Source organism: Aspergillus brasiliensis (assembly GCF_001889945.1).
Source record: "Aspergillus brasiliensis CBS 101740 unplaced genomic scaffold ASPBRscaffold_2, whole genome shotgun sequence".
In the NCBI taxonomy this organism is placed as follows: Eukaryota; Fungi; Ascomycota; class Eurotiomycetes; order Eurotiales; family Aspergillaceae; genus Aspergillus; species Aspergillus brasiliensis.
The window spans coordinates 3298584-3326432 of NW_027137443.1; the positions used below are offsets into that span (position 1 = coordinate 3298584).

The following is a 27849-nucleotide window of genomic DNA, read 5'->3' on the forward strand; positions in this document are numbered from 1 at the left end:
GGAGGGCAGTACTTTCAATAGCTGATTGAAAAAGGATAAAGAACAAGCAAATTGGATTATGAGGGCTTGTTTTCACCAGTATCTTCTTTCTTCATTTTATATCTTGCTGACAAACTTGCATTATAGGTGCCTTCGAATGAGTGCCGACTCTTCCATGCCATCTTTTAGAACGACTAATGGAGCTGCAGATCTCTGGTCTATTCAGGGAAAATCTGGGTGGTGGTGGTATCTGTCTGACGAATTAATGGATATGGCTAAAAACTACTTTGCAGATCTGTCTTGATGATTGAAGAGGCCAGAGCACATACGGTTTATTATCTCGAGTCCGACTTTATAGTACTATTTCCCCGACGACTGCTTATATCGTACACATCCAATCTAATTTAATCGATGCTAACAAATAAACACATTTCATACATACATGTAGTTAGATCTATCAACGATATCACTCCTCCTTCCTCCCACTCCCAATAGTCCACCGATTCAAAATCCCCACCCCAGCATTCAAGTACGTCGCCATCCCCAACCAAGCCGCATACGGGGTCATCAACCAAAAGGCCACGCGGTCATGCTTCCACCAGATATTCATCAACGCCGCCACATTTCCGCTCAGAAGCAATAGGTCCGCCAACGCCCACGCCGGTTTCCGGAACATGAAGAAGAGCGGCATCCAGAGATGATTCAACGCCAACTGGGAAAGGTATAACGTCTGGGATTTGACAGTCCAGTCTTGTACTATTGCAGGAGGATATGCGGTGGCTATGGTTCCTGATACTGTTGCGTGGTGGATTGCGAATCCCATCATGCCGTAGAGGACGGTCCAGACGACGGGGAAGGCCCAGGTTGGGGGGTAGGCAGGGGGTTTTTGGAGGGAGTGGTAGGTTTGCTTGGTGCGGCCTTTGCCTATTGCTTAGTTAGTATTTGCGTGTTCAAAGAGATGATACTGGGTGGTAGGGATAGGTTGGGGGAAATGCTCACGGTTGGTATAGTACCCGATTAGAGAACCCGTCGCGATGGGCGTCACGACGGATACTAAGGGGTGGGCGAACATCGCCTGAGGGAGAGCGGCGGACCAGGGCATGTTCAATTGTTTTTTCGGCTTTGAATACTATAGAATGAAGAGGATCTGAAGCTTGAGGGTGGAGTTGGGATGTATTTATTCTTATTCCTCTGGATCGATCGATCGCGGAAGCTGGGAGTGGTCGACGTCATCCGGATCCGACCAGGGAATGTAGGATCGCGTGGCATGGCTAACTGGCTTCACTGGGGAGAATCTAGACTGGGAATAAGGACTTCTCCACTGTAATTGATTGCCGACAATTGATTAAGCTATTGGTAATTAAGCATGAGAATATCTTGATGATTGGGTTCGTTTCTGCTGCCAATCGCTCGGTTTCCCCGCATTTGGTGAACCACGGCGTGTGGAGAAGCTTATCACATGCAGATGATATCCTTTTCGATACTACGGAGTACAGGGTGTCTACTCTTGATTGAGCTATGAGTTAGTCTCTGTGGGGCATGTATCAAGGTGGAAGTATGGCGTACGCTATGTCTATTATCGCTTCAGAAAAGATGCTGACAAGCTTGCATGTCAACTCAGCAGTGCTTGGTCCAGGGGTTATCACATGAGCACATAACCAATGTGACATCTGTTGTGAACCTCATCCTTATACTTATGCCAGTGCTGTCTTCTGCTGATGCTTTGTCAAATCATCAAAAGCAGCATTCTAGGTGGAACTCAGCCAGATGCTTGCTGGAGTATGCGCTGCTGAATAGAACCTGTGTCAGGCTAGAGCAGTAGAACTAGCAAACCCACAAAACATTGCTATGATAAAGCACTTGACTAGGTGTGTACAGAGCAGATTAATACATGAGAAGAGAACACAGGCTAATATACAATGCATAACGGCGTCGATATAATGCCTCTAGTTATGAAGAAAGTCCCTTCGGGTGACAGCCCTCACCAAATCCCCAACCACTTCTTAACGGGCCTCTTGTTACCCTCCCAATCAACATACACATTCTTAGCATCCTCCCCCTGCTGCTCCTTAGCCACAGGAGACTGATCATCCACAGCCACCTCCTTTCCATCAGCACCGGCAGCATCCCTCTCATCAGGCTCCTCCAATCCATGAGCAATCCGATACTGCCGTCTCTTCTCAGCATCGTCCACGCGTCTGCGACGCTTCTCCCTCGTCTCAATCGAGTTGTGCTGCACGTGCATCCGGAACACCGAGATGGCCTGCCGAACCGTATCAATCGGATGAGACAGCAGCGCGGACCACGGCGGCAGCAAATGAGCGAATGGCGACGAGCGCTTGAAGTTCGTGGTAAATGTGAAAGTAGCCAAGGAAGTCAGAACGCCCTACACATCACATAGAAAGTTAGCAAAGCACACCACCATTACGCAGTTCGTATATCATCTTGCATTCAAACAAATGAATAAGCAAGGAGGGAGAGTTATCTCACCATCGCAATCCAAATATGAATCCACCGATTCGTCAAGAACTTATGCATGACCGTTCCCTCAGGCGGGAACATGTTCGGGTACTGTCTGTGCTTCTGCTCTTCCTTTTCCTTCTCGCTGAGCTTCGGCCCCGGGTAGTTGATCGGACCGCTGTTGACAACCTTTCCATTGCGGGTTTGGACGACCCGGCGTGCTGGGTGGGATGGAGGACGGAACTTGTCGGGCTTGGAGAGCACGCGGGGTTTGCTGTCATCAGGCGTGGAGGAGGCGCATCGCTGCTGGGTGCTGCTGGCGATGCGGTAGGTGGTCCGTCGGCTCAAGGCGCGGAGGCTGAGTGGGGAGGGAGCGCCCCGGGGAAGGAGGAATTGGGGGATTGTGACGGGCGGCATGGTGACAATGTCAAGGTAGGTGAATTTTGACTGGTGAGCTGCACCACAGATGAAAGCTGGAGTTGGCTGCTGGTTAGTGCCTGGCCTGTTTGGTGTTGCGGCGCGTGTATTTTTTTCCTGGTACTGCGGAGGATATACCGATCACGTGATTGTAGTTTGGTTGAAGTACGCTGCGCTACGTTGATGATTGGGTAGAGGTAACTGGGAGTGCTACTGATCATATACAGTATGTAGTCACCTGACAAGTATATAGCTACTAAATAGGTTTAATGTATTTGAAGGTGCTTCCAATGAGTTAGGTATACGGTTCCTGTCATCCTGTGCCTGTTGAGGCTGTTGTCTTTGTCTGCCTCAGGCCACCTCGGGAAGTCCCCGGCGGAGCGGAACAACACGAATTCCCATGACAAGTCGGCCAAACTCGGAGGACAAATGATGGCGCGCGAATTTCTAACACCAATTCTTTGCGGGACCAGAAACCGTCAATTGCGATGGCCCAACTCCGTATCTTCTCCGGGTCTTCTCCGTAGTTACCGCCTATGTTTGTGCGTGTTACGTAGGGAACTGGGCCACCATGACGGAGGCACAAATATGCCAAGTATGAACTGAGGATGAGATCATCCGGAAGCGCTACGTCAGTCACCGGCGAAGAAGCCGCTATATGCTCGGAAGGAACTCAGCGAGTATGATCTCTCATTGTAAAGTAGCGTAGGGGTCCAAATGAAACATTGAGTCCAAGCCTGGCATGCACAAGGGGTCAATTGACCAGGACTCGGTCGGATCGATCTGGGTAAATGGAGACAATTCTTGGAAAACATGGAGCATGGCTCAAAAAAGACACCGGCATCTTGTCCCGGAAGCGCCCGTTGTGCTGAATCATCTCGTCCCTGATTGGCTGTGACCCGGATCACGGGAGGTGTTGGGGGCAAAGGCTGGCCGCTCTTGTACAAATTGATCGCAAGTTTTTCTTCCCTCGTCCGATTTCTTTCCTCCATCGCTTCTATCTTCCCCAGAATATCCTCCGCAAGACCAATTCGTCTGTATATTACTCTTATACCTTTTAATACCTCTTCAATCCTCTTCACACACATTCAAAATGGGCAAGGACGCTTCTTTCGCTCCCGGTAAGCTGACGCAGTTTTCCTTGTTTTGGCCGTTCCTTGTCTTCGGGGGCTTCTCATTCACTGGCCTTTCAAACACTGCATTCACCCAATGCTGTGTTGGTGTTCCGCTACATGATGGCTGTTGCTGGCGCTCGACACTTCTGCCTGCTGTGACTTGATTCATCGCGTTTGCTGTCGCCTTTGCTCTGCCTTTCGCAAACCGCACGCAAATCTTTCAAACAACACCACGTCAAGAGACGAAAATCGTTACCACAATCACAGTACAAGTCGAGCGTCACATCTGCCATCATGAGCTGGGACGGCTGTGCTCTACCCTGCATGATCCAATGGCGCGAGGAGGTGGAGGAAAGGAGAAAAGCCATGGAGGCCGAGGCGGCAGACAAGGCCAAACAACAGAACGCTAATATGGATTTCGATTCAGGTGACTCCGCCAAGGGTGCCAAGCTCTTCCAGGTGAGTTGTGTTTGCTCTGCGTCGCAAGTCGGCGTCTGCTCGGATAAAACAGTATCGACTAACATGGTATCCAGACTCGTTGCGCTCAGTGCCACACTGTCGAGGCCAGCGGTCCCCACAAGGTCGGCCCCAACTTGCACGGTCTCTTCGGCCGTAAGACCGGTCAGGCCGAGGGCTACGCCTACACCGACGCCAACAAGCAGGCTGGTGTCACCTGGGATGAGAACACTCTGGTATGCTCCGACTCAACACTTCGCACATTGTGACGGAGAATTATGGCTAACGCTCTGTCTGCAGTTCTCTTACCTCGAGAACCCCAAGAAGTTCATCCCCGGTACCAAGATGGCCTTCGGTGGTCTCAAGAAGGGCAAGGAGAGGAACGACCTCATCACGTATGTGCTATCTTGGGTCTTCGGAATCGACGAAATGCAGAGCGCTGACAATTGTCCTTCTTTACAGTTACCTCAAGGAGAGCACCGCCTAAATTTCTCCACCGTCATGAACCTTTCTAGAACCCGCCTGCCGAACATTGCCTACTTATTCCGCGCTGGAAACAGGCGGTGAGTCGGCAACCCGACAGTCAGGGACTGTAACATTACCACGCCCTTGTTTACCCGCGATAGACCTTTGGCGTTGCTGCGTTGGAACGATACAGATACAATAGAGTCCCTGTCTCCTTCCGCGACCGCTGTCTACATATTCCCTTCTTGTTCCCTTTTTATTTTACCCTCAGTTTTCCTATGTGTCCTCTACGAATGTGTTCCTTCCAGCTCTTGTGTGTATCATGGTTTTAAAAACAATTTGGTTGCTTGAGACCATAATGAATTGAAGAGATCTCCTCTCACATGACAAACTAAACAATTGTCCACACTCCATAACTAGTACTGCTTGATGATTACTACTAGTTATTAAGTTACTTCCCTTTTTTCTGCCTGACGGACCGATCGATGGCCGTGCGCAGTGCCGGTCCCGAGTTTCAGATGTTATCACGTGCAGCCCATGCTGGCCGGGGATTCGCTCCTGCGCGAACTCGCAACCACGTATGCGCTGCAGAGTGGAGGGGAAGAGGAGAAGGAGGGGGGGACCCTTTTCGGAGGGGAGTCAAGTAGACTACGTCCTCGGAGTAGGTAAGATACACCTTGAGTCAGGGAGGGGAGGGGAAAGTAAACGGTGGCCACACTGCACCGGTAATCTGGCGGATGATCCTTGCAGGGGCCGTGGGAGGGCAGCGCAGCATGGTCATTGGGCCTGGCCGTTGGGCCAGTTGTCAGCCAGCCATTGATAGGTAGACTACTAGACTACTACGACTACTACTAGGTTCATGGTCCCGAGAAGGTACCGTCCCTTTAGTAAATAACTCAACCGGACTGCTGGTCGATCGGAGGGTAAAGGTTGAGTTGAAGTAACTGAGTAGTGAGCAGATACGATACTGTGTGCTGTGCTGTGATGAAGGAGGGGGGAAGACGGGGAGAAGAAATCAGGTATCGTGCCTTCTTCAACCATGGGGAACACTGAACTGGCTTGAAGTTCTAGTCTATCTATCTATCGGAGGATGGTTGTGAACTACGGAAGTGGCCGGTTTGTTGGAGACGTTGATAGGTAGGATGGAGGAACCTTTTCGTGTGGTGGTGGTCATGTGGTCGGCCGGTTCATGACTGAGGATGGATGGATGGATGGATGGTTGGATGCGAGTCACGCCGATATGGTGGTTGTCGAATTGTAGTTTATCTTGGTGGGCTTATAGTTTATCTAACTCTGTACGGAGTAGTGGGGGAGTAGAAATGCAGATAACTGTGGGTAGAAGGTGCAGTAAATGCAGCATAACTACTATGTGGGTTGTGAGGAAATTGTTCCGGATAAGAAATGAGATGAGATGAGATGTCTCAACGGCTTGAAGAGTAGGTAGTAAATAGTGGTCGGGGGTTTTGCAAGGAGATCTGGTGGGATGCGATCCAACGAAGTTGTCAGTTAATCGTCTGGAGGATGGATCTGTCGGTCAGGTGAAATGCAATCGTTGTGGAGTTTAGTGTGAACCCTTCGAGAAAAAAAAAAGTACAAAACAGCGAAATAAAACGTAGTCCAGTCAGTAACTAGCAGTGGATAGTGATGTGCAAGTGAACCTAAGCATCAGTATCGGTGATTCTGGAGGGGAGTCCGATGGGCCCGATAACTACTCTGTAGATAGATAGATACCACCAGGAGGCTTTTCTTTTTTCTTTTCTCCATCAGATGGAATGTTCCTAACTTTCCACAGGAACGAGATCTATGAACCAAGGCACGTTCCCTTTTTTTACGAGGACAATTCTTTTGAAAAATATAGGAAGAGGGGAATGTTGCAACGGAAGGTTAAAAAGAAAAGGACATTGTCAACTTGGGGAGCGACCGAAAGAGAGAGAAAGTCTAGACAGTGTAAAGAGTCGAGACAAGACAGACTGGAGGCTACGACGGGCCTGTAGGGATGAGCATCCCATGATCCCACCTGACCCGTGGCGCAGCGATGCTGATTGGACCAGCCACCCAGCGGGGCCCCTCCATGGGTCGCTCTTTCCTTTTGATTGAAATAAAAAGCCCAGCCGTGGAAGGCATGCGAGGGGCGGGCCGGTATTATCCTGTACCTTCTTGTACTTCGTGTACCTGGCCTGAAGATTCCCTCCATCATCCCAAGATATCAATCAATCCCCCATATAAATTATACATTACTCGTATCATTCTTATTGTCTCATCCCTTCTATCTAAGACTAACGGCGCAAAAACAGCTGATTCAATAAATCCCTCCCCTTCTCGAGGTAACCCCTCGTGTGGGTGTGTGTGTGTGCCTGCAAGCGCCATTGTAACCCGCCGTGACTTGTCGCATTCCCGTTAGTCCGCTGGTCATTTTATGACATACAGACAGACAGGCAGAGGAAAGAGTGCAAGCAAGAAAGGAACTGGTTCATCCAAACAAATCTTCCATTTTATTCTGAACTCTGACTGATTCGACGAACTGGACGGTCTTTTCATCTTGCTCTCCCCACCTTCCCCCAGTTCTGTTTCGTCGGGCCGGCCTGATCGCTCGCCGTTGCTGGCCATTCCTCAGGCACCCAGGCTTTCCCCCCCGGGTTCTCGTCCCGCGCATCTTCTACTACTACTTACTGCCCTCCCACTATTATTCAACCTTCCCATGTCTTGCTCTCCCTCCTCCCTGCTCTCTCTTGAATACACTTGCAGGGACGTCTATAACAATATACACTGTAATCCTGACCCTTTTTTCTCCCCTTCACCCCTGCCATCATCTGTTCCTTCCCCTTCTCTCCCCTGGCGCATAGCTTCTATTCTCCCTTCCTTAACCGGATCTTAGCGCGCCCGCAACTAACCCTCGTTCTTCCAACGCCTTGTTAGCACCCACCCTCTGAAGTTATTGTCTTTGCTGCGCAAGTCGTTGTTCACGACGTCGCAGCGATCGAAAGTGGCCTTGACTTCTTTGGTGTTGCCGTGCGCAACGCCGTCTATCATGCTAGACGAGCTGGAAAGCGCCTTCGACGAACATCCTTCATTGGATGCGTCGCTCGAGGACTTTGAGAGCAATAGTAACGCTCGTCAGTCACCGGTTTTCGGTCTGCCCTCCCAGCATTCGGGCTTTCGCTCTGAGGAATCGGATGGGGAGGACGACGACCTCACACCCAATGGAGACCGCTGGTCGCCTCCGGGCTTACGCAGGTATGACTATGTACAAGGAAGTGGTTGGTATCGCCATCAGCCCTACGTGCGCAATGCCGATTACGACCGTTTCTGCCTCAAGCCCTCCGTCGGATTGAGCCCGTCGCAATCGCGCGAGCCTAGTCCGCAGTATGAGGATGCGCTCGAGTCGCCGACCGCAGGGAAACGCAGCCAGTCCGCAGAGACAGCTGACATCACCATAGCCGCCAATGTCCCCCTGCCAGCCGACGCAGAGACCCCAGAAAAAGGTCGGTCGCCGAGCCCAGGACCCAAAGGCGCAAGTGCTAGCCCCGATGGCGAGGGCTTGGACTTTGGGTCGGGAAATAACCTCAGCAATTGTAGGCTTTACCTTGGTTTGCTACCCTCTGCAGCTTCCTGGCCGGAATGAACTAATCCATGACGCCTCAAAGATATCCGGTTCGCTGTACGTGCGGAAGTTCAGCACCGTGAGCCCTTTGTCGCATTCTTTAGTTACATACGGTCCAAACTCGATAAGATCACTAGCTCCAAATCCAACACAATTCTTTCTGTAATCGTTGCTTTCATATCGATCGCATTCATGCGCGCCTTATTCTTACCCACCGTTCCCGAAGCGATACCCGATCTGGTCAAGTTGTCGGGGTTTGCGCGCTCGTTTGAGCCCCTCATCTACTATTCGGAGAATGGCGCGCATCAGATAACCGCCTTGCAGGAGACGGGGGTGGCCGTCTGGGACCTCGGAGAATCGGTGCGCGGGACCAACATGACCAGCGCGCCGATCATTGTCCGCCAACTGGATGAACTCTCCGAGTCGCTCAAATCGCTCTCTCTGGAGCTGGCGCGCTTCTTCTCGGACGTCGAGGGGGACATTGACTCCATCCTGCTCGCCATGGACTGGGCCAAGCGTGAACTAGAGACCTTATCGTCGCAGCCGCCTAGTACGTTGCCGTCAGTCGTCTTCGATAACCTCCACGGGATCTTTGCGCGACTGGGGGCGCTGGAGCGACTTAGCGCCACGAGTGGGGAAGGGTCCAGCAGTGAATTGACCAGCACCCCGACCACCTTTGGCAACTTCGTCACCGCGGTCTTCGGCCAAACCTCTGCCCAGCGCACGCGCACCACCCTGACTCGAACCTTTACCGAAATGCTCTCTGTACTCGAAGAGGCGATCAATAACGAATTGACACACTCAACGGCGCTGTTCGCACTCTTTGAAGCGATCGACCGCCAGTTTCTGAATCTTCAACGGACGGTCGTCCGCGAGTCGGACGTACAGGAACGGGAAGAGGGCGAGATGCTGAGTTCGCTGTGGACTCGGCTCGTGGGTGCCAATGCTGCTGCGATTCGCAAATACGAGAAGAATAAGCGGCTGCTCGCCAATGTCCGTAGTCGCACTGTCACCAATAAGCACCTCTTGGTGGACCACCGCGGCCGTCTACTAACCCTCAAGGTCAATCTGGAAACACTGCGGCGCAAACTTGTCAGCCCGCTAGTTCGACGCAACGACTCGGTGAGCTTTACCGGCGTCGAGTCCAGTAGTCGTAGCAACGGTCGCATGCTGGGCCATGTTGAAGCTGTGATCGATGGGCAAATCCGAGGACTCGCAGGCAGCTATGACTACCTCAAATCTGTTCGCGATAAACAGAAAGCCAAGACCCTGGAGTTCTACTACGGGTTCGGGCGGCGGTTGCCGCAGAATCCAGTATTGGCCGACGGGTCGGACGATCTGGGAACGGACGCGATTGACGGGGTGTGATGCAACAGAGTCGAGAAGATCTTGCATGCATAGGCAGGCGTTCCTTGTCTTTCTGCTCCTTCTTTTGTCTCTGAACCTGCATCACGTGGACATTGGCGTTGTCGATCTGATCCCATTCGGAACCATTGGTCTTGGTGTGCTGTGCACATGGTGGGCGTTACATCTACAGGTCCTCCCTTTTCTTCGGTTACGTACATCTCGCTTCTCTCTCCGTGCATCCATCTGGCTAGCTGGCGTACACTGGCGTCCATTGCGCTACAGGATTTCGTTGGTTTTGGCCCGCCCTATCTTCTGCCTTCATTCACCTCATCTCCCTCCATTTCCTCTATCTCAGTGACACGACTTTTAGGGCTTTCTCATGTTGTTTGGCATCACAATCCAAAGCGGGAAGGGAAAACATAGACAAGATTTGATTCGATATATTGCGATCTACCTGCTGCAACCTTGCATCTCATGACATGTCTTGCCGTTTGTTCCCCTCCATTAGCTGCCATTCATACACCCCTTTTCTTGTTTCTCCTTACTCCCATCTTTTCTCACCTCTCCTTTCCGAAGGTAAGAAGTTGGCTGGCTGGCTGGCTGGTGTGGTTGCCTGTTTTGCATGCTTCATCATTCTACTGCGGCGCACGTGGTCTTCGGTTTTTCGTTCGGTTCGCTCAATTCGGTTCTCTCGTGTCAATAGTTGGTGGACGGAGTGTGCTCGGTATGGGTACAGGGTTGGTTTCGTATCTTTGACGGTAGTCACATGGTGTTAGTAGTGTGGTTGGTCGTTATTTATCATCTATCTACCTGTCTTTTTCTTTGGATCTACTACTTCTCTTTGCATGTATTGATGGCCTTTTTACCATCATATTATAGTATATATACGAGCTTCAACTGCCTATCTCTCATTAGCATATACTATCACTCTACATCAAATTCATGCAGCTTCTTCGTCTGTAAAGTATCATTGTGATTTAGTAGTGATGTCCTTGCTAATGAGGCTCCTCCCCAACCACTCACTCCTGTAGACACTCCACTTTCATTCCCCAAATCCTCACCATCCCAATTTTAGCATACAGCTATTGAATACCCAGGAGCGAGAATAAAGAAATCTAATGTCACAAGTCCAGCCAAGCCTTGACTAGGCAGACAGAGCAAAGCAAAGCAAAACGTAGTGAAAGAAGTACCGCAGTGCAGCAGTGATTTTAGAACCCAGATATAGAAGAAGGAAACAACAGAAGATGATGAAAAGAATAGATATAAGATAATAATATAATATGTGGAATTGCAGAATCAAGCAACACAAGCAAGTAAGTACTTCCTCACGCCCGGCCGGAAACAAAGTAGAAAGAACTCCACCGAACTCCATCCGGATGCTAACTGATAAGATAGAAAGTATGGTCTTGGCAGTAAGTGGTAACTAGTGGTTATGGTGAGTTTTTGGTGGCTTCGGTGAGCCCGTATGATGAGTTGTGGCCGTGGCTGTGGCTGTCACTTTCACTGGTAAGATGACCATGTGCATGTGACCAGAGTGGCTTTTTTTGTATTTCGCCTTCTATTCTGATGACGGTTTCTGGATTGGGTAGGAAGGACCGAAACGATGTACCTTTCTCCCGTTCTTCCCTCACCAGTTGAGAAGGGTAAGATGCGACGAACTGATTCCAGTTTAGAATCCATATCCACCTCCATAGGGCGTGACTCCATATGGCGTCGCAGCACTAGCACCCCATGCGCTAGCGCCTCCATTCGCATACGCCGTGAAGCCACCGTCTATACCCTCAGGAGGCTCGTAGGCGTCCGGGCTGCGCACACCCATCATGTCCTCGTCGTCACCGCCCATGACGCCATTGCGGTCTGCGCCTTCGGTGCCTGATAACGAGGATATCACGGAGGCGAGTTTCCGTTGCAACACTGTGATTCCCTGCTGGATGATCATGTCCGGTTCCAGAGTGCCGATGCTCTCTACATCAATGTAGAAGCTGTTGGGCTGGGCGTCGTAGTCGAAGGGTTGGTCCGGGGGAGCGGGCTGTTCCCATCCTGCGTTGGCTGAGACGGGCCTGCATAAGTTTCCACTGTTAGCTCTTTGTCTTCACTTTGATCTTTGCTCGCTCCTGTAAAATTCCTACTCCACACCAGGGGGGTGGGGGTAAAAAAGTACCATTCCTTCGCCGGATCCTCCTCATACCAGTAATCCACATGTCTCAAATTATTATGCGGATCATATTCGAACCCGATCGCCGCCGTAGGCATCCACTTCGAATGTTCCTTCGCAATACCCTTCTTCGCAATACACGTCATCTTCAACTCTTGTCCGCGTCTCAATTTACAGATCAAGGGTCCGTTTCCCTCCGGGTCCAAAATCACCGGGTTTCCCACCCACTCGTTCGCCCGTTCCCCTGACACCACGAGATCGCGCGCATACACCCGCATGATATCGTCGCCTGTGCACCGCGCATGCAGCGACAGGGTTACGGAGCAGCGCGAGCAATGGTCCTCGCAGTCGCAGTCACGCGTGTACTCGACATCTTGGTCGCAATTTTTGCTGTTCAGGGGGATGAGGCCAAGACGGTGGGCAAGAAATTCGTCGGGCAGTACGGAGGTGTTCTTTTCCACTTCGACGAGGTCGATGGCCATCGTGGGGATTTCGGCGAGCATTACTCGGCGGAGGGAGTTGGCGAAGGCGAGGTCGACGGAGGTGAGTTTGAAGTCAACACGGGTGGGCTCGGCCTGGTAAGGTTTCAAGTGTTAGCAGGGATGGTTGAAACAATTCGATGGTGGTTTCGTTTTGTATGGGCTGGTGTTTAGTATAGATGCTGGATAGGTAGATTGGTAAGAGGTGAAACTCACTTCGCGGACGGTGACCTGGGGCCCGGTGGGCTCGATATCCATCTCGTAGTCCATGGTGGGTGTGGTTAGTAGCGCAGAGGCGCTACCTATCGAGTGGAGAAATGGTTGTGGTGGTGAGAGATGGAGCAGCGATGGGAGGACTGATGCTGGAGGGAATGATGGATGGCGAAGGGAGCTGAGGTCAAGTTCGTCGCCGACCTGCAGGCCGCGCTTTGCCTGTTCGGGTAATGCGTCTGCTGCGGTGTTTGCCGCAGATCAAAATTCTGAGATCAGTTCAGAAGGTCAAAGAGCAACAAAACAGAATTAAATATAGTGTGTTATATTATATATGGGCTTGACTGTCTCCTGATCTACAGGTCTACGATCTCTACAAGCTTACTTAAAGTTACACAATGAGCAGACAGCCAGCCCCTATGGTCTTCTGTTGCCTCGCAAAATGAGGAGTATGCTTGCTTTCTTCCTTTGCAGGTCAGATTCCTAGCTTGCATGAGCAAAAGGCAGTTCATCCCCAGCATCAACGGAGGCACCTGTCGACAGCTCTCGAGCCAGATTAGCTGGCGGGGCCATAGTCAACCAGAAATGTCATCGCAAGGGTATATCAGGTCGAAGAAGTATAAAAGAGAGAAGAAAAAAAAAGAAAAAGAAATGACCCTCTCCAAAAGCAGATGCCCGCTCCAACTGTAGGATGCGATCCCAAGTAATGTCATGCTGACCCCAACAACTTTTGCTCCATCCGTCGGCTGCACCGCCGCCAGACCGTACTCCTCTAACATTCTATGCTGACGCTCCCGTCATGGATTCTATAGTGGTAAGTGCGCCTCACGCGCGAAAGCCGTCGGGAGTCCAAAGAGCCCGAAGCGAATTAAAACCAAAAGCAATATAGCCAACCAGAGGCAGAAACTCAGGCAAATGAATCGAAGCAAGAAGGTAAAATCGAGAGTAGCTTTTCTTTTCGGGTTCGAAAATCATTTCAAGTCGTCATGGAGCTCCAGCACACAGGCAAGTCTCCATCATTTCACCTTCCCTGCCCTTTTGGGCGAGGGGAAGAGAAATGATACGCCATCGCTACCTCCGCAGGGAGCTGCGATTCAGCGCTTCCAGAAGCTCGGGACGACTGGCAAGCGATTCGGCCGCTTGCGCGTAGGTGACCCATTGACGCTTCCGCTTGTGCATCTCGGGCCACTGGTCCTCTTCCCGGTCCACTGTGACCTCGAAGAACTGATATGATGCTTTCGGTGCCGTCGACGTTAATAACGTCGACGGCCGCATATCCGGGATCAACCCCAGGTCTTTGTGCACCGTACATATTATCCCACCCTCTTCCCAAGCTTCTCTACAGGCAGCTTGTTGGGCGCTCACTTCATCGGTCTCCCAACCGCCTTTAGGAAGCACCCAGCCGCCTCGGCCCGCGGACTGGATCATAAGCACCTTCGTCTTGTCCGCGGACAATGGAACCACACCGGCCACGAGTCGTTCACCTTTCGGTCCGTACCCTATATACGAATGCGAGTTAGCCACGTTGCGCGACAAATAATACTGCATCATACTGGATGTTGCGATGTGTGCACGGAGCGGCGAAAACATCATTGTAGAGTAATTTGCAAAGGCCACAAGCCCGAGGATGTTACTCACGTTGGTTTTTTCGTCCCACCCGGGACTCCATTGACCGAGGATGGTCTGCCATTTTGAACATTGGAAATCAAGGTAACGAGAAAATGAAAAAGAAAAGAAAAGAAAAGAAGAACACCAGGACACTCTCTATAACGCGGTCTATATAGCAAAAATTCGGAAAACCAGTGCGACACAGCTGAGCTGTGCTTCACGCGACACAGGTATGAAAGGAATGGAGAGATATAAGGTGAGGGAAAGGGTCAATGACACCGATTCCAAGCCACGATCGGTGTGACAACACTGTCGGTGCTAAGGGAGGCGTGGAATAGCCAGCGACGGGAATTTGACACAAGAAGGCCCGGCCTTTGTGGATGAGAAGCTGGGAACCGTGAGTTCCTGTCTTGTTCCCGAAGCGAAAATGGGCCAGGCGATCGAAATAGTTAGGCCAGGGAATTTTTTGGGAGGGTAGAAAAAAAATTAGAGACTAGAGGGAAGTTTCAAGAACTAGGTATCCCCGTTCACTCCCGCGGCGGACGGGAACCTGGAAGAAGAGGTGTGAAGGTAAAAGGACATCATAATCGGAGGGATACCAGGAAAAATAAGGGAACGGATAGGGAGGAAGAGAGGGACGGAGGGAGGGGGGGGAGAGAGGCGAGAGGACGGATGGGGGGGGAATCAGAGACAGCTTTGGGGATAGTAAATGGGCGGCGCGATCCGGTCAAGGAAGGTCGCTGTCTTTCGCTCTGTCTCCCTCGCCCGGAGCGGACTTTACGTGCGCGCTCTCTCTCTCCCTCCCTCCCTCTCTTACAGTCCCTGTTCACTAACTTACTCTTACTCTCTCTCTCATTGCGTTGGGCGGTACCGTCTGGGTACAACCCCAATACTGTATCGCCGGTCTCCCCGTCCGTGTGCCCGGCTGCTTTTCCACGGCTTTTCCACTGCGTTCTGCCATCAACCCGACGCGGTGGGCTCGCGTATTACCGGAACCATACGCGTTCTTTCGATTCTTCTGCTAGGTACCAGTACCTTACTGGTACAGGTACCGCCGCTACTCAACTTTACTACTTTTGCCCCCGCCAGTCAGCCTATGCGACTTGCTCTTTTGAACGCTTACTATAATGTCATCATCCTAATCGCTGGGATCTTTTTTTCCGGTGGTACTATTGTTCGGTTCCAGGGGTCCTCTGCTTGCTCTCTCTCTCTCTTTCTCTGTCCTAACTGATCCTCTTCCCATACCATTGTCATCTCTATGGTACTATAAAGTAAAATTAGAAAATCGAAATCCCCAGTCATACGTAGCTTTGTGGAGTGTGTCCGAGGGCAAATCCGTGAACTAGACTACTTTGCACTATATGGGCCATCCCACCGGACATGCTGATACCTCCCAAGCGTAATTCTGGCGGTTCCTCTGGGTCGATTTGGTTCCTCTTTGGTGGTTCACGCGTCCGCGCGAGTCACAGACTAGGTCTGTTGCCCTCCCCATGAACTGCTCCTGAGTCTCCCGAAGGCTTGCGGACTCTTCGGGGGTTCCACAACAAACCGGCTGGACCAAGGGAGTAGGAGTCCTCTTTTCCCACACACACACACAAAACGGGAATTAAATTTACTTGGGACACGGTATTTGGAACAGCAGCCTGGAGGGTTACTACTGCAGCTTCCGTTGTCCCTAACTCCCATCTCGGTTGAGTCGGAATTTACGGTTTTGCAGTCCCATCATCATCTCCCAGCAACCATATGCTGTGCCCGCTCATCATTTACCTCAAGGCCCTATGGCACTATCAGAATTAGGGCCCCAGACTAGTGGAACAGACAGTTTCCCTTCGACTCATATTACTGCTATTAAGTATTAACATGGACCTAAAAAAAATAATAATAATCTATCTTACTTTTTTTTAAGTCATGTCTCCATCAGTCTAGTCTAGTTTTCGTCTCTCCTTTTGAAGAAAACAACTGGTCCCCTTGTGCTCTCCGCCGTAAGCGCTGGTGTCCAAAATGACGAGGTTTCAGCGTAGGAATTATGGTTACTTTGGTTATTGACAGATGGACACTCTTAACTTCATCGCATCGTCCTCTCACACCGGTCCCTGATGGCTTACTGCCAACCAACCCCCCTTTTTCCTCGGAGGCTAAACACACCGTTAATATTGCCCTAGATGGCCATAATTAATATTAGTCCCTACTGTGTACCCATTTTTTCTGATATAGACTACATACTGATTTTGTCCGGTTTAAAAGAGATCACGGTGAAGAAGAGCAAAAACCGAAGACAACCCGGGATCGGTCCACCTCGTTTACGAAGTCTGGATGCGGTACTCCGTGCGACGGAACCCTGTGCCTAACTGCTCCATTTCAGAGTATTATTTGCTGTGTAATACTAATCCGTTTCCTCGATGTGGAACACAGTCCGCGACTCGCTGTCTTCCCACTCGGTTCCAATTATTATCCACCAGCAGATCTAACGTATTCAGATATTCTCTCATTCATCTGACTGGGTATATACTACTTAGTTAGAGTAAGCGGTTTGGTAACTAGTAGCAGCATCATGCAGTGTAGAATTTCCGCATGTAGCGCATCTCTGCATCCTTATTCAACGAATGATATCAGAATCAACTACCACATGCAACCCGGCCGTACCTGCTACGTGTTTTGTGCTAGTTATTTCCGATGGGATGACTGCTTGGAGCTTCAAGCGGCGTCGACAAGTGTTCATCGAATGATCGATCCAACTACACTGAACGTTTCATCTGACTCTTGATGAAATTTACCTTTTGCTTTTTCACTTTTTTATCGTTTTTCTTCTTTCAGTATCCCCTTCCTTTATTTTCCCCGTACTTCCTGCACGCAAGCTACGGATTGGATACCATCTCATGCGACGGCATGCCCTGCATACATTAGGCGCCTCGGATCCTGGCGGGCTCATTGGAGGAGAGCACACCGATGTCACCGACCTCACCCAGTGAAGAAAAAAGAAGGAAAATACTTTACAGTCAGAAGAGAAAAAGGTTTGATTTGGGAGCGGATGCGGGGCAGCAGCAACCACTCGGCCGGCCACCAAATTCCTCGAATGATCGGGAAGGGTGGCTTCTCTGAGTGCTTTCATTTGACTACTATCTACATTCTGCGACCTCTTTGCCGCACAAAGAACAAGGGATAATGCGGATGCGACAGCCCAACAATGAAGGCAAAAGGCATCCAGACCGACCTGCGCGTTCGTGATGATGTATGCGGGCCAGAGCCTACCTACATGAATGGTGCTTTCTTTACACCGTGTACCTGCCCACCGCCGAGGAACCATAGTTAGAGGGGTGAAAAGAGAGGTGTGGTCGATCAGAGCGTTAATGTTGCTCGGACGATGCGGTGACTAACTGCAAAGGAATGGAACTACTGAGGTAGCCTGCACAGGAAAGACTAATAGTGGCTCGAGAAACTTCCCGGTGGCGATTGGATCTGGACGCGACAACGCAGCAGCGATCTGTCGAGGGTGCGGATCCTGAGATCCTCGCATCGACAAGCCGTGATGCTGCCGATGATGCTTGGACGTTGGGGGGAGAGAGGTTCCCTGCACGTGATGTCATGGTCCGGGGGGCGCTTCTTTTGATTCTCTTTTGGTACGTACTCCGTAGTTATTTGCCTCCTGGTCGCCCATGCTAGGGAAATTCTGATTTGGACGAAGATTCCAGGATCGGCCAGCAGTGCGCATATACACACCACACACCGTGCCACATTCCAGTAACACTTAGCACCCACGACATGGCAAGATTGCGTCGCCAGAAAATTGACACTTGGCCAACTTCCGCTTCGATCGAAGCAAGTTCAGGTACCGTCGGCTTTACATACCCCCGTATCGTAATGGAGGCTGTCCATACGAGGCCAGACCGTATGGTATCGAACCCTTTTTTCCGCCTCAAGTCTAAAGACCGAACCTAATAGTTTCTACTATCTGCTACTAGATACTCTGTTAGGGGGTTTCTCCAGTCTACTTACTGTCTAGATGACTAGTCCATTGTATCTGGTTGGAACTGGCCACGGGAGCTGCCATGAGAAGCTCTGGCCAATTCACCCGTAGTGAGGTCATTTTTCTGGAGCCGTGCTTTGCTTGCTCCGCATCTCCTTCATCTCCGAGGCACCGAGCAATTCGGTGGCGAAGAGACAAGACCCATGTAGAAGATACAAAGTACAGATTACAAAGGTCAAGTAGTCAGTCTTGATCCTGACTAGTACTTGGCCAAGGGGCCAGCAGTTCTGACATGCGACAGAAACAAGGGCAACAGCCGCTCAGGTCTTCCTTCTAGAAGCATCATCACCTTCAACCTTGTTTCTACCTCCCGCCAGCAGTGACGGGGACAGCTCTCTCACCCCCAGGCCTGACTGAGAGTTCTATGATCATGCAGCAGCACCTTCCACTATGCTCTTAGTCTCTTCCTTGTAAAGTCTGGTGTTTTAATGTTGCGTAGACCCCGTAGCTGAGCTGGTTGTCTTAAGTATGCGTGAGATTGCCCCTGCCTGAAGAAGGAAGTTGTGGTTGACGGTGTTGTTGCCTTGGGCTCTCTTCGATCTTCTTGTCCCGCATCAACTTGACAACCAACCAACAACATCAAGCCATTCATCTCAACTCCAAACTACTATCTACCTCAACCTGCCTCCCCGAATCTTCTGATTTCCTTTTCTCCTGAGACGGACAATCTAGTCCCGCTGCTCCCCTTGTTCTGTCTTGGTTTGCTTTTGCTTTTTGTTTTTCTGCCGTTCCCGCCGTGAGCGCTGCCAGCTAATCCCCTTCTCCATCGCACTACTTGCCCGCGACGACACGCCATGGAGCCCATCGTCGATGCCGAACAGGCGAGGAAGTTGTCGCTCTTCCGACCTCTAGGTAAGCAGCCAGTCAGATTAGTCTTTCATTCCCCGTGCAGTCATCATTGGCCCCAGTTATCCTGCTCTGCCACCGATTCTCTGGATCGGAAATCCTGTGCCCCTCTTGTTTTGATGTACTCTTTTTTTGTCTGCCCCTCATTCCCGGCCAGATCCTCCCCTCTCAACTTTTGGCCGCCAATGGCTAAAAAAGTACCCCCGATATACACACACCCACATCGTACCTATCCTTTTTCTCTCCCTCCCTCTCTTGGCCTCCTCCATCCCACTTGAGACCATCTTGTCTCTGCACTAGGACGGATATCCTCCGATTAACTAATGAGAGCCTTCCTGAGACTGCTCCATTGTTATCACCATGGCTGCCGCCAACATGCCCTAACTTGATCCTCTAGGTTACCAGCGCAACTCCTGTGGCTACTGCAAATCTGATAATGGAAGTGAGTCGCTCCAGTCCCTACCTCCAAATTCCCCTCTGCCGTAGTAGTCCATTGCGGATATGTCGTCGTGCTGCCGGATGGGACCGCTGATGCACGTCTACTGCAGGTGCCTCCTACTACGCTAGCTCGGTTTCTGTACGCCCGGCGCATTATGAAGCTCTGGTCAATAGGGGCTGGCGAAGGTACGGCGGTTCGCCTTCGCAATGCGAGCCACACAACACCCCGTCTGGACGGTCAGTCGCTAATCCGGGTCTAGGTCGGGAACACTGTACTACAAGCAGAACCTGCAGCGATCATGCTGTCCTCATTATACGATGAGGTGTGTAATTGGTTTATTCCTTGCCCTTGACCAGCTTGCATTGACCTTTCTTCCAGGCTCGATGCCTCCGCTTTCACGCCTAGGAAAGACCAGCGGAAAGCCGTCAACCGCTGGAACAAGTTTGTTCTAGGCCCCGAGTATATTCGTAGAGCAGCATATCTCTGCCCCAAAACACGGGAGTAAGTAGACCCATCTAGTATGGGGAGGATGCGTGGGCTCGCCAATGTCTAATCAATCGTAGGGAGAAGAAGCGTCGCAAGTGCAACTTTGACCTTCTTGGCGCAGTCCACGAGGCTGAATACAGCAACGTGAAGCGTCCCATTGACCCGAAAACAAAGAGACCTTTGGAACCTGCTCATCGATTCGAGGTCAACCTAGAAGGCGACTCCATCTCCCAGGCCAAGTAGGTGTGCAGCTGTTTCTTTGGTCAACAACTTATGCTGACCTCGCGCCAGATACGAATTGTTCCTCAAGTATCAGACCAAGGTTCACAAAGAGGATGTCTCCAAATGGGCAAACAAAGACTTCAAGCGCTTCCTCTGCTCTGGCATGACACGATCCCCAGCCAATGCTGCCAAATCGGACGAAAAGAAGCTAGGCTCGTGGCATCAATGCTACCGACTGGATGGCAAGCTCATCGCGGTGGCAGTCTTGGATCTTATGCCAAGCGGTGTGAGCTCGGTCTATATCTTGTAAGTGATCGACCGTTAATCCCAAGAGAAACGACTAAACAAGAGCAGCTATGATCCAGAATACGAGCAATGGGAATTTGGGAAACTCAGCGCAATGCGAGAAATCGCTTTTGCAATTGAAGCGCAGTACCAGTACTACTACATGGGTATGCCAGACGCAGCCACCCTTGTCCTATGCATTCTCAACTAATCCGAAACGAAAATTAGGGTACTACATCCACTCATGCCAGAAGATGCGCTACAAGGGAACGTTCCGACCGCAGTACATCTTAGGTAGGATCCTCAGTAGACCATCTATCCAGTCCAATGCAGTTCTCTGACATTTTGGAAACATCTATAGACCCCGAAAGCCACACATGGGACCCTCTCGACGGAGAACTATCCAAGAAGCTCGACGAGCGGCCCTATGTATCCCTTTCGCGGGACCGACAAGCCACAACCAAGACTGAGGAGAAGAACGCAGGAACGCCAGAAGAGGCAGATGATGAGATCAACGATGAAGAAGTCTCCCTGTTCGACCTACACATGCCCGGTAACATGACGCTAGACGAGATCAAAGCGCTGGATCTGGATCACTGGCTTCTGCTGGTCCATGGAACTTTCGTGCATATGATTGTGAGTATATTTCCTCATCCTAAACTTCTCTCCATCTCGCTAGCATACCTATATGTGTGAGCGTATACTGACTCATGATTTCTACAGGACCTCGTCGGATGGGAGAAGATGCCCCTTGATAATCCGCAGTCAGTCAAAGGTATCGTTGCCGAGTTGGCAGCCGTGCTGGGTCCGGAGGTCGTTAAGCACAGTGCTGTGGTGCTTTTTGACTAGTGTAGGTAGTTACTTAGCATGTCTATTAATGGGGCGGAGATCGTATATTAGTCACTGTCTGGGATCAAAGCAGATAATGCAACGGAAACTCCGAATGCAAATCTGCTATAGGTTTTTCCAATTCGAAGTCAGTTGAGCAGGACACACCTAGTATAGTGCAGCAGTAACTTCACTTGCTCCGTTATAGTGGATGTTGAGTTCGCTTATTTGACCACGAAGCCCAAGTTGGGATTGGGAATTGCGTAGTAAGCTACTGCTTACTAGTTTTGAGACCGTCGAAGTGATAAACTAATTTCAATCATAGTAGATATTCATCCAATTTTTAGGTATGTATGCACGTCACTATGTATGTAGAAACGACCTGTTTGTATATTCAAGGATCGATCACAGAAAGGAAAAGAAGACAGTAAGAATGGAGATCAACCATCATGCTGAAAATAAGATGCTTCATAACCAATAGAATGCTGAACATATATGCACATAAAGACAATTTCCCGATCCCCAACCCAGACGCCATTCATGATTCAAGAACATTGATGGCAAGTAAAACAAGAGAAACCCTGATGGCCAAACGATGCATCCAAAATCAAAATCTAATATAACCCATGCACCACACGCGCCCAGTCACACCCCGAGGACTGTATATTAAAACAGGGAAGCGATAAGAAATGATAGAGCAGTGACAGTATATGGAAGGACAGTTTACCACTTCTTACACACCTCCCATCAGCTCCACCGGTGGCCGTGATGTCTTGGGCGGCATCTTCTTGACCGACATTTCGATGGGGCTCATGTCCATATCAATATCCTCATCTGGGGAAGCACTGGTGTCCTCGACCATCACAGCCGGCAAGTTAGGGCTACCCCCATGGTCCTCGGGGTGGTAGATGAGAGTGCTGCTCCGGCTGCGCGTCTGCGACAGCGACACAGGCCAACTGCCTGTCCTCTTATCCGAGGTCATGGACATCGGGGTACCCGGCTGTTGCTGTTGCTGCTGTTGCTCAATAGACGATACCACAACTCCCGTGGCTACTTCCTCCGCACCAGACTGTTCGGTCTTCAACTTGGCCAGAGCCTGAGCTAGATCGCTGGCGTGGACTTCCTTGTTCGGGGGATCTTCTTGCCGCATGACCCAGCCGTGGGGCGGGGAGGGTGGCGGTGAGATGAAGAAGAGCTTGTCGACTTGCGGGGCCTCCAGGAGTTTAGGGCGGGACTCAAGGTCGTCCAAGATGGGAGTCGGTTCGCCGAAGTAAACCTTGGGAATTATGGGGCGGTTGAGCAGCGGTGTGCCGGTTAGGAGTTTGCGGATGCGGAGAGCGTCGGAGTCCGTGTGGAAAGAGCAGATAATGCGGCGGAGAGAGGGGAGGGGGGAGAAGGAGTTGAGGGGAGCCAAAGATTCGAGGTAGGCTCTGAGGTTGGCGAGAGAGTCGGGTTGGAAGAGGAGGATGTCGTTCAAGTCGGTTATGATGAGAGTGTTGGAGGGAGGTGTGGGTTGTGTGAGAGGGGGGAGGTTGGACATGTCGAGTGTGAGGGAGGGTCGGGAGGTTGAGGAGCGACGGGCTCCGAAGGAAGGGGAAGAGGTGAGAGAATGAGGTGGTGAGGTGTTCATTTTGTTGTGAATATTGTTGATTGTTGTGGTGATGGTTGTAGGTTGTTGTTTGTGAGTCTGGCTTGGGAGGAACGGAGAGTAAGTAGTATAAGTAGTTGGTGGTGGTTGGAAGTGGAGGCGATAGTAAAGATAAGCGGGAAGAACGTCAAAACTGGCGGGCGCTTATTCAAGGAATCAACCACAATCACATGAATTAATTGAATCTTTTGTGATCGAGAGTGGTTATTGTTCAATTGATGTTCTTTAGAATGAACTGGAACAGTAGTTGAAGGAGGAATTCTGCAGCAGAAGCTGCTTGCATCTTATAGGTAGCGACTGAAAAATCCGTCTTCGTCGGCGGGCGAGGCGCAGCCAACGCCTTCGTGTCGCGGTGGAGATGCAAATCTGCTTCTGGCCTCGTTGCACTTGCACTGCCTTCCACTCACACGTCGGCTTTTGCCCATTTTCAGGCAAATTTGGCTCCCGTTCCTGTCGATCGCCGCACGCAGTTCTCCTTCTTTTCTGAATTAATCCTGAAGTCTGCTGCAATCTGCATAGCGCATTCGCCACACTCTCTTGTCCTCGCCGTGTGGCTGAACTGCCACTATTGCCACTAGATGCCCCCATTATTGGTGTCGACCGCAACGCATCCCCAACAATGACGGTGATGCCATTCGCTGCTCTCTCACTGTGGACCTCCTGGAGATGAGTTCAACTGTGGCTTGACTCTCTCCCCTTCTCTGCCTCCTGTCGAAGGCTATTATTGACTTCTCCCTGACTAGTAACCAAGGGTCTTCCTACATGATGCTCAACTCGCTAGTGTCCAATGACTCCATCATCAGCCTCGGAATGCTTCACATGTTGTGTCTCCACTGTCTGTGACGCATGAATATGCCCCTTAGTTCCCACCCCCTTGTCCTGACCCTTTGAGTTTATTCTGTCTGTTGTGTAGATACTAACTAGATACATCCCGGAGGATCCCGCATATCCATGGTTCCGGTTTCTCCGCAGACTCCATGATCCATCGGGTATGCAGCTCCGCCCCGACGGTGGAGAGCCGGCGATGAATGGCTGATCACCGAATTGTCTACTACGCATGCCTGTCCCCAGCAGCTGGTAAATTTCCAAGCTAGCTGCGTTGCAACTCCAGGCAGGCAATATTCTGTGTCTTGGCTCTGGCACAGCATACTCTTGCTACTGCATGTACTTGCTGGCCACGTATTCGGCTCCCATTCCAAGCCTCCCCTTTAGATGATGCAGCTCGCCTGTCACCTTCGCCAGAGCCCCGGGCCTAGGACCCTGCAGCCTCGGATACCACCTAAGCTTAAACTGCTGCTTCTTTGCCCTGTCAAGTCTCTGTCATGCTAGGTCACACGTACGGTGTCTTAGCGAGTCGTGGCCTTGCTCGTGCTACCTATACCTGGAACGGCCTTCGTTTCATTGAAGTTTTATTCATCTGTTGGCTTCCTGCGAGGCTCATGGTGCCTTGAGACCGTTGAATCTCTGCCCGGCTTATCTCATGTTCAGTTCTAAACCTCCTGTCTGGGGTCAATTTCTGTCTGCCTGGAAAGCCTGTGGGTAACACTGCATGAACCGATCTAGCTAAGCCCTGAGCTCTGACCACATCCCGTTCTCTGGCATAGCCACTCACTGTCCCGGTGTCCCCGACATGCAATGCAACCGCTCACTAGAGCCTAATCTGCAGCCATGTTGCACACTGCCATTCCGATCGCAACGATGCATTTGGTCAGCCGAACGTAGACGGCACAATATCTGTCTAGCGGCTCCCACGGACATGGCGCCTTGTATATAGCCTCTAGCAAGGCTATCAACTCTGCCACATACGCTGTTGCATGACCGTCTTTCCGCAGCCACCTACAATCAAAGCAAGGCTTCTTATGAGTCCTTCTCGGTTGGCAGGTGCGCACGACCTTATAATTGGATTGGGGCTAGATAGATGAGTCGCGCTCCGTGCTGATGTTGGCGGCTGCGCTTACAACAGCGCAGGCAAACGCATTATACGGGTATACTTCAGCCAACACCACTGGGTTGGATACGAGCCATTGATTTTGGGGGCCATCTGTAGAAGCTCCCAACTCACGCATCCCTTTTGATTACTTGTGCTGTTTTTGTGGGCTCATATCGGATCCATCCTTGGCGTTAGGGCGCAGTTACCGAGTGATCTTTCACCGACAGTCATTCATGCACTTGATGATATTCATGTGCGCTGTCATAATGCTTTGTCAAAGCCTTGATGTCTCCTGCTAGGTAGTAGTGACTCCCCGGGGTTCACTCAAGCCTGATGTGCTCATCCTGGCTGTTCTCCGAAGCCTCTGGCCATGTTATCGCCGTTTGAGATGGCTTTTAGTCTCTCTCTGAAGAGAGAATCAGACGTCTTGTGCGCGTAGCAATCTGTTCTCCGATATAGCCCACGAGTCTGGCGCAATCGAACCGTCGTACCATTGGAGACAACTGCCATACCATGCAAGGGCATCTTTCCAACCTACGACTAGCTTAGATAAATCTTGGAGGGTATCGTTCCCTGCCAGTATGGGTGGTAGTTTCCGTAGCAAAAGTCGCATGTGCTACTAGCAACATGGTTGTCTTGCTCTTGGGAGTCACCAGATCACTGGCGCACATGCTAATTGCTATCAATGTGTGACTCGGGCGCAGAGTTTCTGGTTTAAGTATCATTTTAATGGCACTGCACATACCAAAAGAGTTAATTGTCTATAGACGGCCTTTTCAAAGGCCATGCTTCTCCTGTAAAGCACAGACCGTTCACCGGTGATGACCGACTTCGCACGTTAATTATTGTGGCAGTATGTTCACCGCCATAAATGCCGCCTTCCTATGTGAAAGGAAGCATACTATACTCCACGCACCATAGTCGACACGGATAGAGATCATGCATATAGACAACACTTGAATAGTTGGAAAGATACACGGACAATTTCTGAGGAGAAGGAGCAACATCGAAAGTCAGCTTGGGCCTTGCAATGGTTCAGTTATAAAGCAGCACGCGATCATCCGGCCCGAGGTTTCTCCCGGTGAAGGCGGTCAGATCAAGCCGCCGAAAGTTCTGCTTTCCAACGATATCGCCGATTTTGTTCAACCTCTCACGTTTTCAATCCTCCCCATATTCTGTGATACACTGTTACCATATTTCACATTCCCTCTCTTCAAAATGTTCCAGAGAACCTTCCTTAGACAGGCCCAGCGGTCTCTCCGCTCTGTGCGCCCTACCTCCATCAACACCGCCGCTCTCCGCCGCACGCCGCAGCTCTCCCAGCCTGTCCCTTCAATTGCTCGTCAGTCTGCCTACCGGTTTTACTCCACCGAGAACAAGACCGAGAATGGCGAGAAGAAGGAAGGCGAAACTGCCCAGGAGGCTGAGGACCCCGTCCGCAAGGAGCTTGAGGAGAAGAAGAAGGAGGTCGTTGAGCTGAAGGTAAAGCTTCCCATTTTGTCCAACAGGAGCTCCCGGCTCGACAATTGCTACGCCTTCCATGGTGGTAAACGTGACCTTGTAGATTTTCTAACTCTTGCAATAGGACAAGCTGCTTCGCTCGAAGGCCGACTTCCTCAACTTGCAGGAGCGCACCAAGCGTGATATGGAGAACTCTCGCAACTTCGCCATCCAGCGCTTTGCTGGCGACCTTCTCGAGTCCATCGATAACTTTGACCGTGCCCTCCTTGCTGTGCCCAAGGAAAAGCTTGAGGAGCCTCAGACTGAAGCCAACAAGGACCTGTTGGAGCTCGTTTCCGGTCTGAAGATGACTCAGAACGTCCTTCTGAACACCCTGAAGAAGCACGGTCTCGAGCGCTTTGACCCTAGCGAGCCCACTGAGGAGGGCAAGACCCAGAAGTTCGACCCCAACCTCCACGAGGCCACCTTCATGGCCAAGGTTGAGGGCAAGGAAGATGGTGACATCATGTACACTCAGAGCACCGGTTTCCGCCTCAACGGCCGCGTTCTTCGCGTAAGTCATTGGTCTTCTGGTTCGTCTACATGGAAATCGTGCTAACTCATTTGCTATAGGCTGCCAAGGTCGGTGTCGTTAAGAACTAGACGCTTCTCACACCCTCTTAACACCATTTTCTCTCCCCTTTTTTCTTCGCCTCCCCGTCTTATCTTCTCGTTGTATAATATACCAAATACGTCTTCGCTATGATGGGGATCGATTTACGCTAATCCGACGGGCTGGAACATCTGGAATTGTTCCAGGTCTCTGTTGCTTTGTCCATGAACGCATGTGTGTATGATACACCTTACCTGTGTTGTGTGGTCTTGGTGCTTTTACATCTTTTCTGTTACTTGGCGTTGTTTCTGAACTCTCTCCTCCCTATTTTGTATATTATATATCCCTGGCTGGTGTCTTTGTTCCTTTACTTCTCTCATGAAAAAGTGGGATTGTGTTGTTGGGATTGGCATTGGCACGGATGTGGATGACATTTGCATGGCATTGGATCATGTTTATTTTTCTTTGCATCGCTTTGCTTGCCCAGTAGGCAATGCAAGGTGTTCTGATCTAAACGACTGATAGAAAGTCTCTTGATCAAAACGATTGATGAAACTACAGTGTGCATCCCAGTAACACCCTGCGTAAGGCATATATCTGCGGCCTGATAGTCCGCTTAATTCTCGTGTAATCAATATCAATGATGCTCCAAGATTTCAGAAATAATCCATCAAGCAAATACATTCTCATGCCGTTCCCTCGTAGTTGGAATTGGCGAGTTGCATGCAATTGCGTATCTCCTCGGTGGCTCATTTTCCCGGCCCGATGTGTTTTGTAGACTCGGAGCTCTCGAGCG

The 27849-nt window shown here is 50.7% G+C and overlaps 11 protein-coding genes across 11 annotated transcripts; 6 read left to right on the top strand and 5 right to left on the bottom strand.

Moving 5' to 3' along the window:
- Nucleotides 1-5: 5 nt before the first annotated feature.
- ASPBRDRAFT_204143 (TspO/MBR family protein) lies at nt 6-1326 on the bottom strand. Its single transcript, XM_067621694.1, has 3 exons — nt 979-1326; nt 307-903; nt 6-227 (listed from the first exon to the last, which is right to left on the bottom strand). The coding sequence occupies exons 1-2, from the start codon at nt 1079-1081 to the stop codon at nt 446-448; spliced, it is 561 nt and encodes a 186-aa protein (XP_067483789.1). The 5' UTR covers nt 1082-1326; the 3' UTR covers nt 6-227; nt 307-445.
- A 634-nt stretch (nt 1327-1960) lies between these two features.
- Nucleotides 1961-2856, bottom strand: ASPBRDRAFT_26988 (uncharacterized protein; the record flags this gene model as incomplete). The annotated part of the gene is made up of 2 exons (XM_067622319.1): nt 1961-2365; nt 2470-2856. The coding sequence occupies 2 exons, from the start codon at nt 2854-2856 to the stop codon at nt 1961-1963; spliced, it is 792 nt and encodes a 263-aa protein (XP_067483790.1).
- Nucleotides 2857-3920: 1064 nt separating this feature from the next.
- Nucleotides 3921-5072, top strand: ASPBRDRAFT_39031 (uncharacterized protein). The gene is made up of 4 exons (XM_067624056.1): nt 3921-4430; nt 4505-4663; nt 4728-4822; nt 4890-5072. Exons 1-4 carry the CDS (start codon nt 4266-4268, stop codon nt 4912-4914), a joined length of 444 nt encoding a protein of 147 aa, XP_067483791.1. The 5' UTR covers nt 3921-4265; the 3' UTR covers nt 4915-5072.
- A 2848-nt stretch (nt 5073-7920) lies between these two features.
- Nucleotides 7921-9861, top strand: ASPBRDRAFT_116884 (uncharacterized protein; the record flags this gene model as incomplete). Its single annotated transcript, XM_067617025.1, has 2 exons — nt 7921-8464; nt 8537-9861. The coding sequence occupies 2 exons, from the start codon at nt 7921-7923 to the stop codon at nt 9859-9861; spliced, it is 1869 nt and encodes a 622-aa protein (XP_067483792.1).
- A 1648-nt stretch (nt 9862-11509) lies between these two features.
- On the bottom strand, nt 11510-12744 carry ASPBRDRAFT_192675 (DNA-directed RNA polymerase II core subunit RPB3; the record flags this gene model as incomplete). Its single annotated transcript, XM_067620510.1, has 3 exons — nt 11510-11900; nt 12002-12570; nt 12691-12744. 3 exons carry the CDS (start codon nt 12742-12744, stop codon nt 11510-11512), a joined length of 1014 nt encoding a protein of 337 aa, XP_067483793.1.
- A 1011-nt stretch (nt 12745-13755) lies between these two features.
- ASPBRDRAFT_52133 (NUDIX hydrolase) lies at nt 13756-14383 on the bottom strand (the record flags this gene model as incomplete). Its single annotated transcript, XM_067626850.1, has 2 exons — nt 13756-14183; nt 14323-14383. 2 exons carry the CDS (start codon nt 14381-14383, stop codon nt 13756-13758), a joined length of 489 nt encoding a protein of 162 aa, XP_067483794.1.
- A 309-nt stretch (nt 14384-14692) lies between these two features.
- On the top strand, nt 14693-15642 carry ASPBRDRAFT_413672 (uncharacterized protein). The gene has a single exon (XM_067624547.1). The coding sequence runs from the start codon at nt 15002-15004 to the stop codon at nt 15521-15523; it is 522 nt and encodes a 173-aa protein (XP_067483795.1). The 5' UTR covers nt 14693-15001; the 3' UTR covers nt 15524-15642.
- A 3367-nt stretch (nt 15643-19009) lies between these two features.
- On the top strand, nt 19010-21628 carry ASPBRDRAFT_413726 (arginyltransferase). The gene is made up of 11 exons (XM_067624549.1): nt 19010-19168; nt 19560-19604; nt 19711-19786; nt 19861-19923; nt 19980-20102; nt 20165-20326; nt 20379-20615; nt 20664-20761; nt 20823-20888; nt 20956-21230; nt 21318-21628. The coding sequence occupies exons 1-11, from the start codon at nt 19111-19113 to the stop codon at nt 21441-21443; spliced, it is 1329 nt and encodes a 442-aa protein (XP_067483796.1). The 5' UTR covers nt 19010-19110; the 3' UTR covers nt 21444-21628.
- Nucleotides 21629-22155: 527 nt separating this feature from the next.
- Nucleotides 22156-23052, bottom strand: cbpA (putative calcineurin binding protein; the record flags this gene model as incomplete). Its single annotated transcript, XM_067620511.1, has 1 exon — nt 22156-23052. The coding sequence occupies one exon, from the start codon at nt 23050-23052 to the stop codon at nt 22156-22158; it is 897 nt and encodes a 298-aa protein (XP_067483797.1).
- A 3166-nt stretch (nt 23053-26218) lies between these two features.
- On the top strand, nt 26219-27103 carry grpE (mitochondrial nucleotide exchange factor MGE1; the record flags this gene model as incomplete). The annotated part of the gene is made up of 3 exons (XM_067617141.1): nt 26219-26482; nt 26586-27014; nt 27074-27103. The coding sequence occupies 3 exons, from the start codon at nt 26219-26221 to the stop codon at nt 27101-27103; spliced, it is 723 nt and encodes a 240-aa protein (XP_067483798.1).
- A 47-nt stretch (nt 27104-27150) lies between these two features.
- Nucleotides 27151-27546, top strand: ASPBRDRAFT_413715 (uncharacterized protein). The gene has a single exon (XM_067624548.1). It carries the CDS (start codon nt 27278-27280, stop codon nt 27482-27484), a length of 207 nt encoding a protein of 68 aa, XP_067483799.1. The 5' UTR covers nt 27151-27277; the 3' UTR covers nt 27485-27546.
- Nucleotides 27547-27849: the final 303 nt, after the last annotated feature.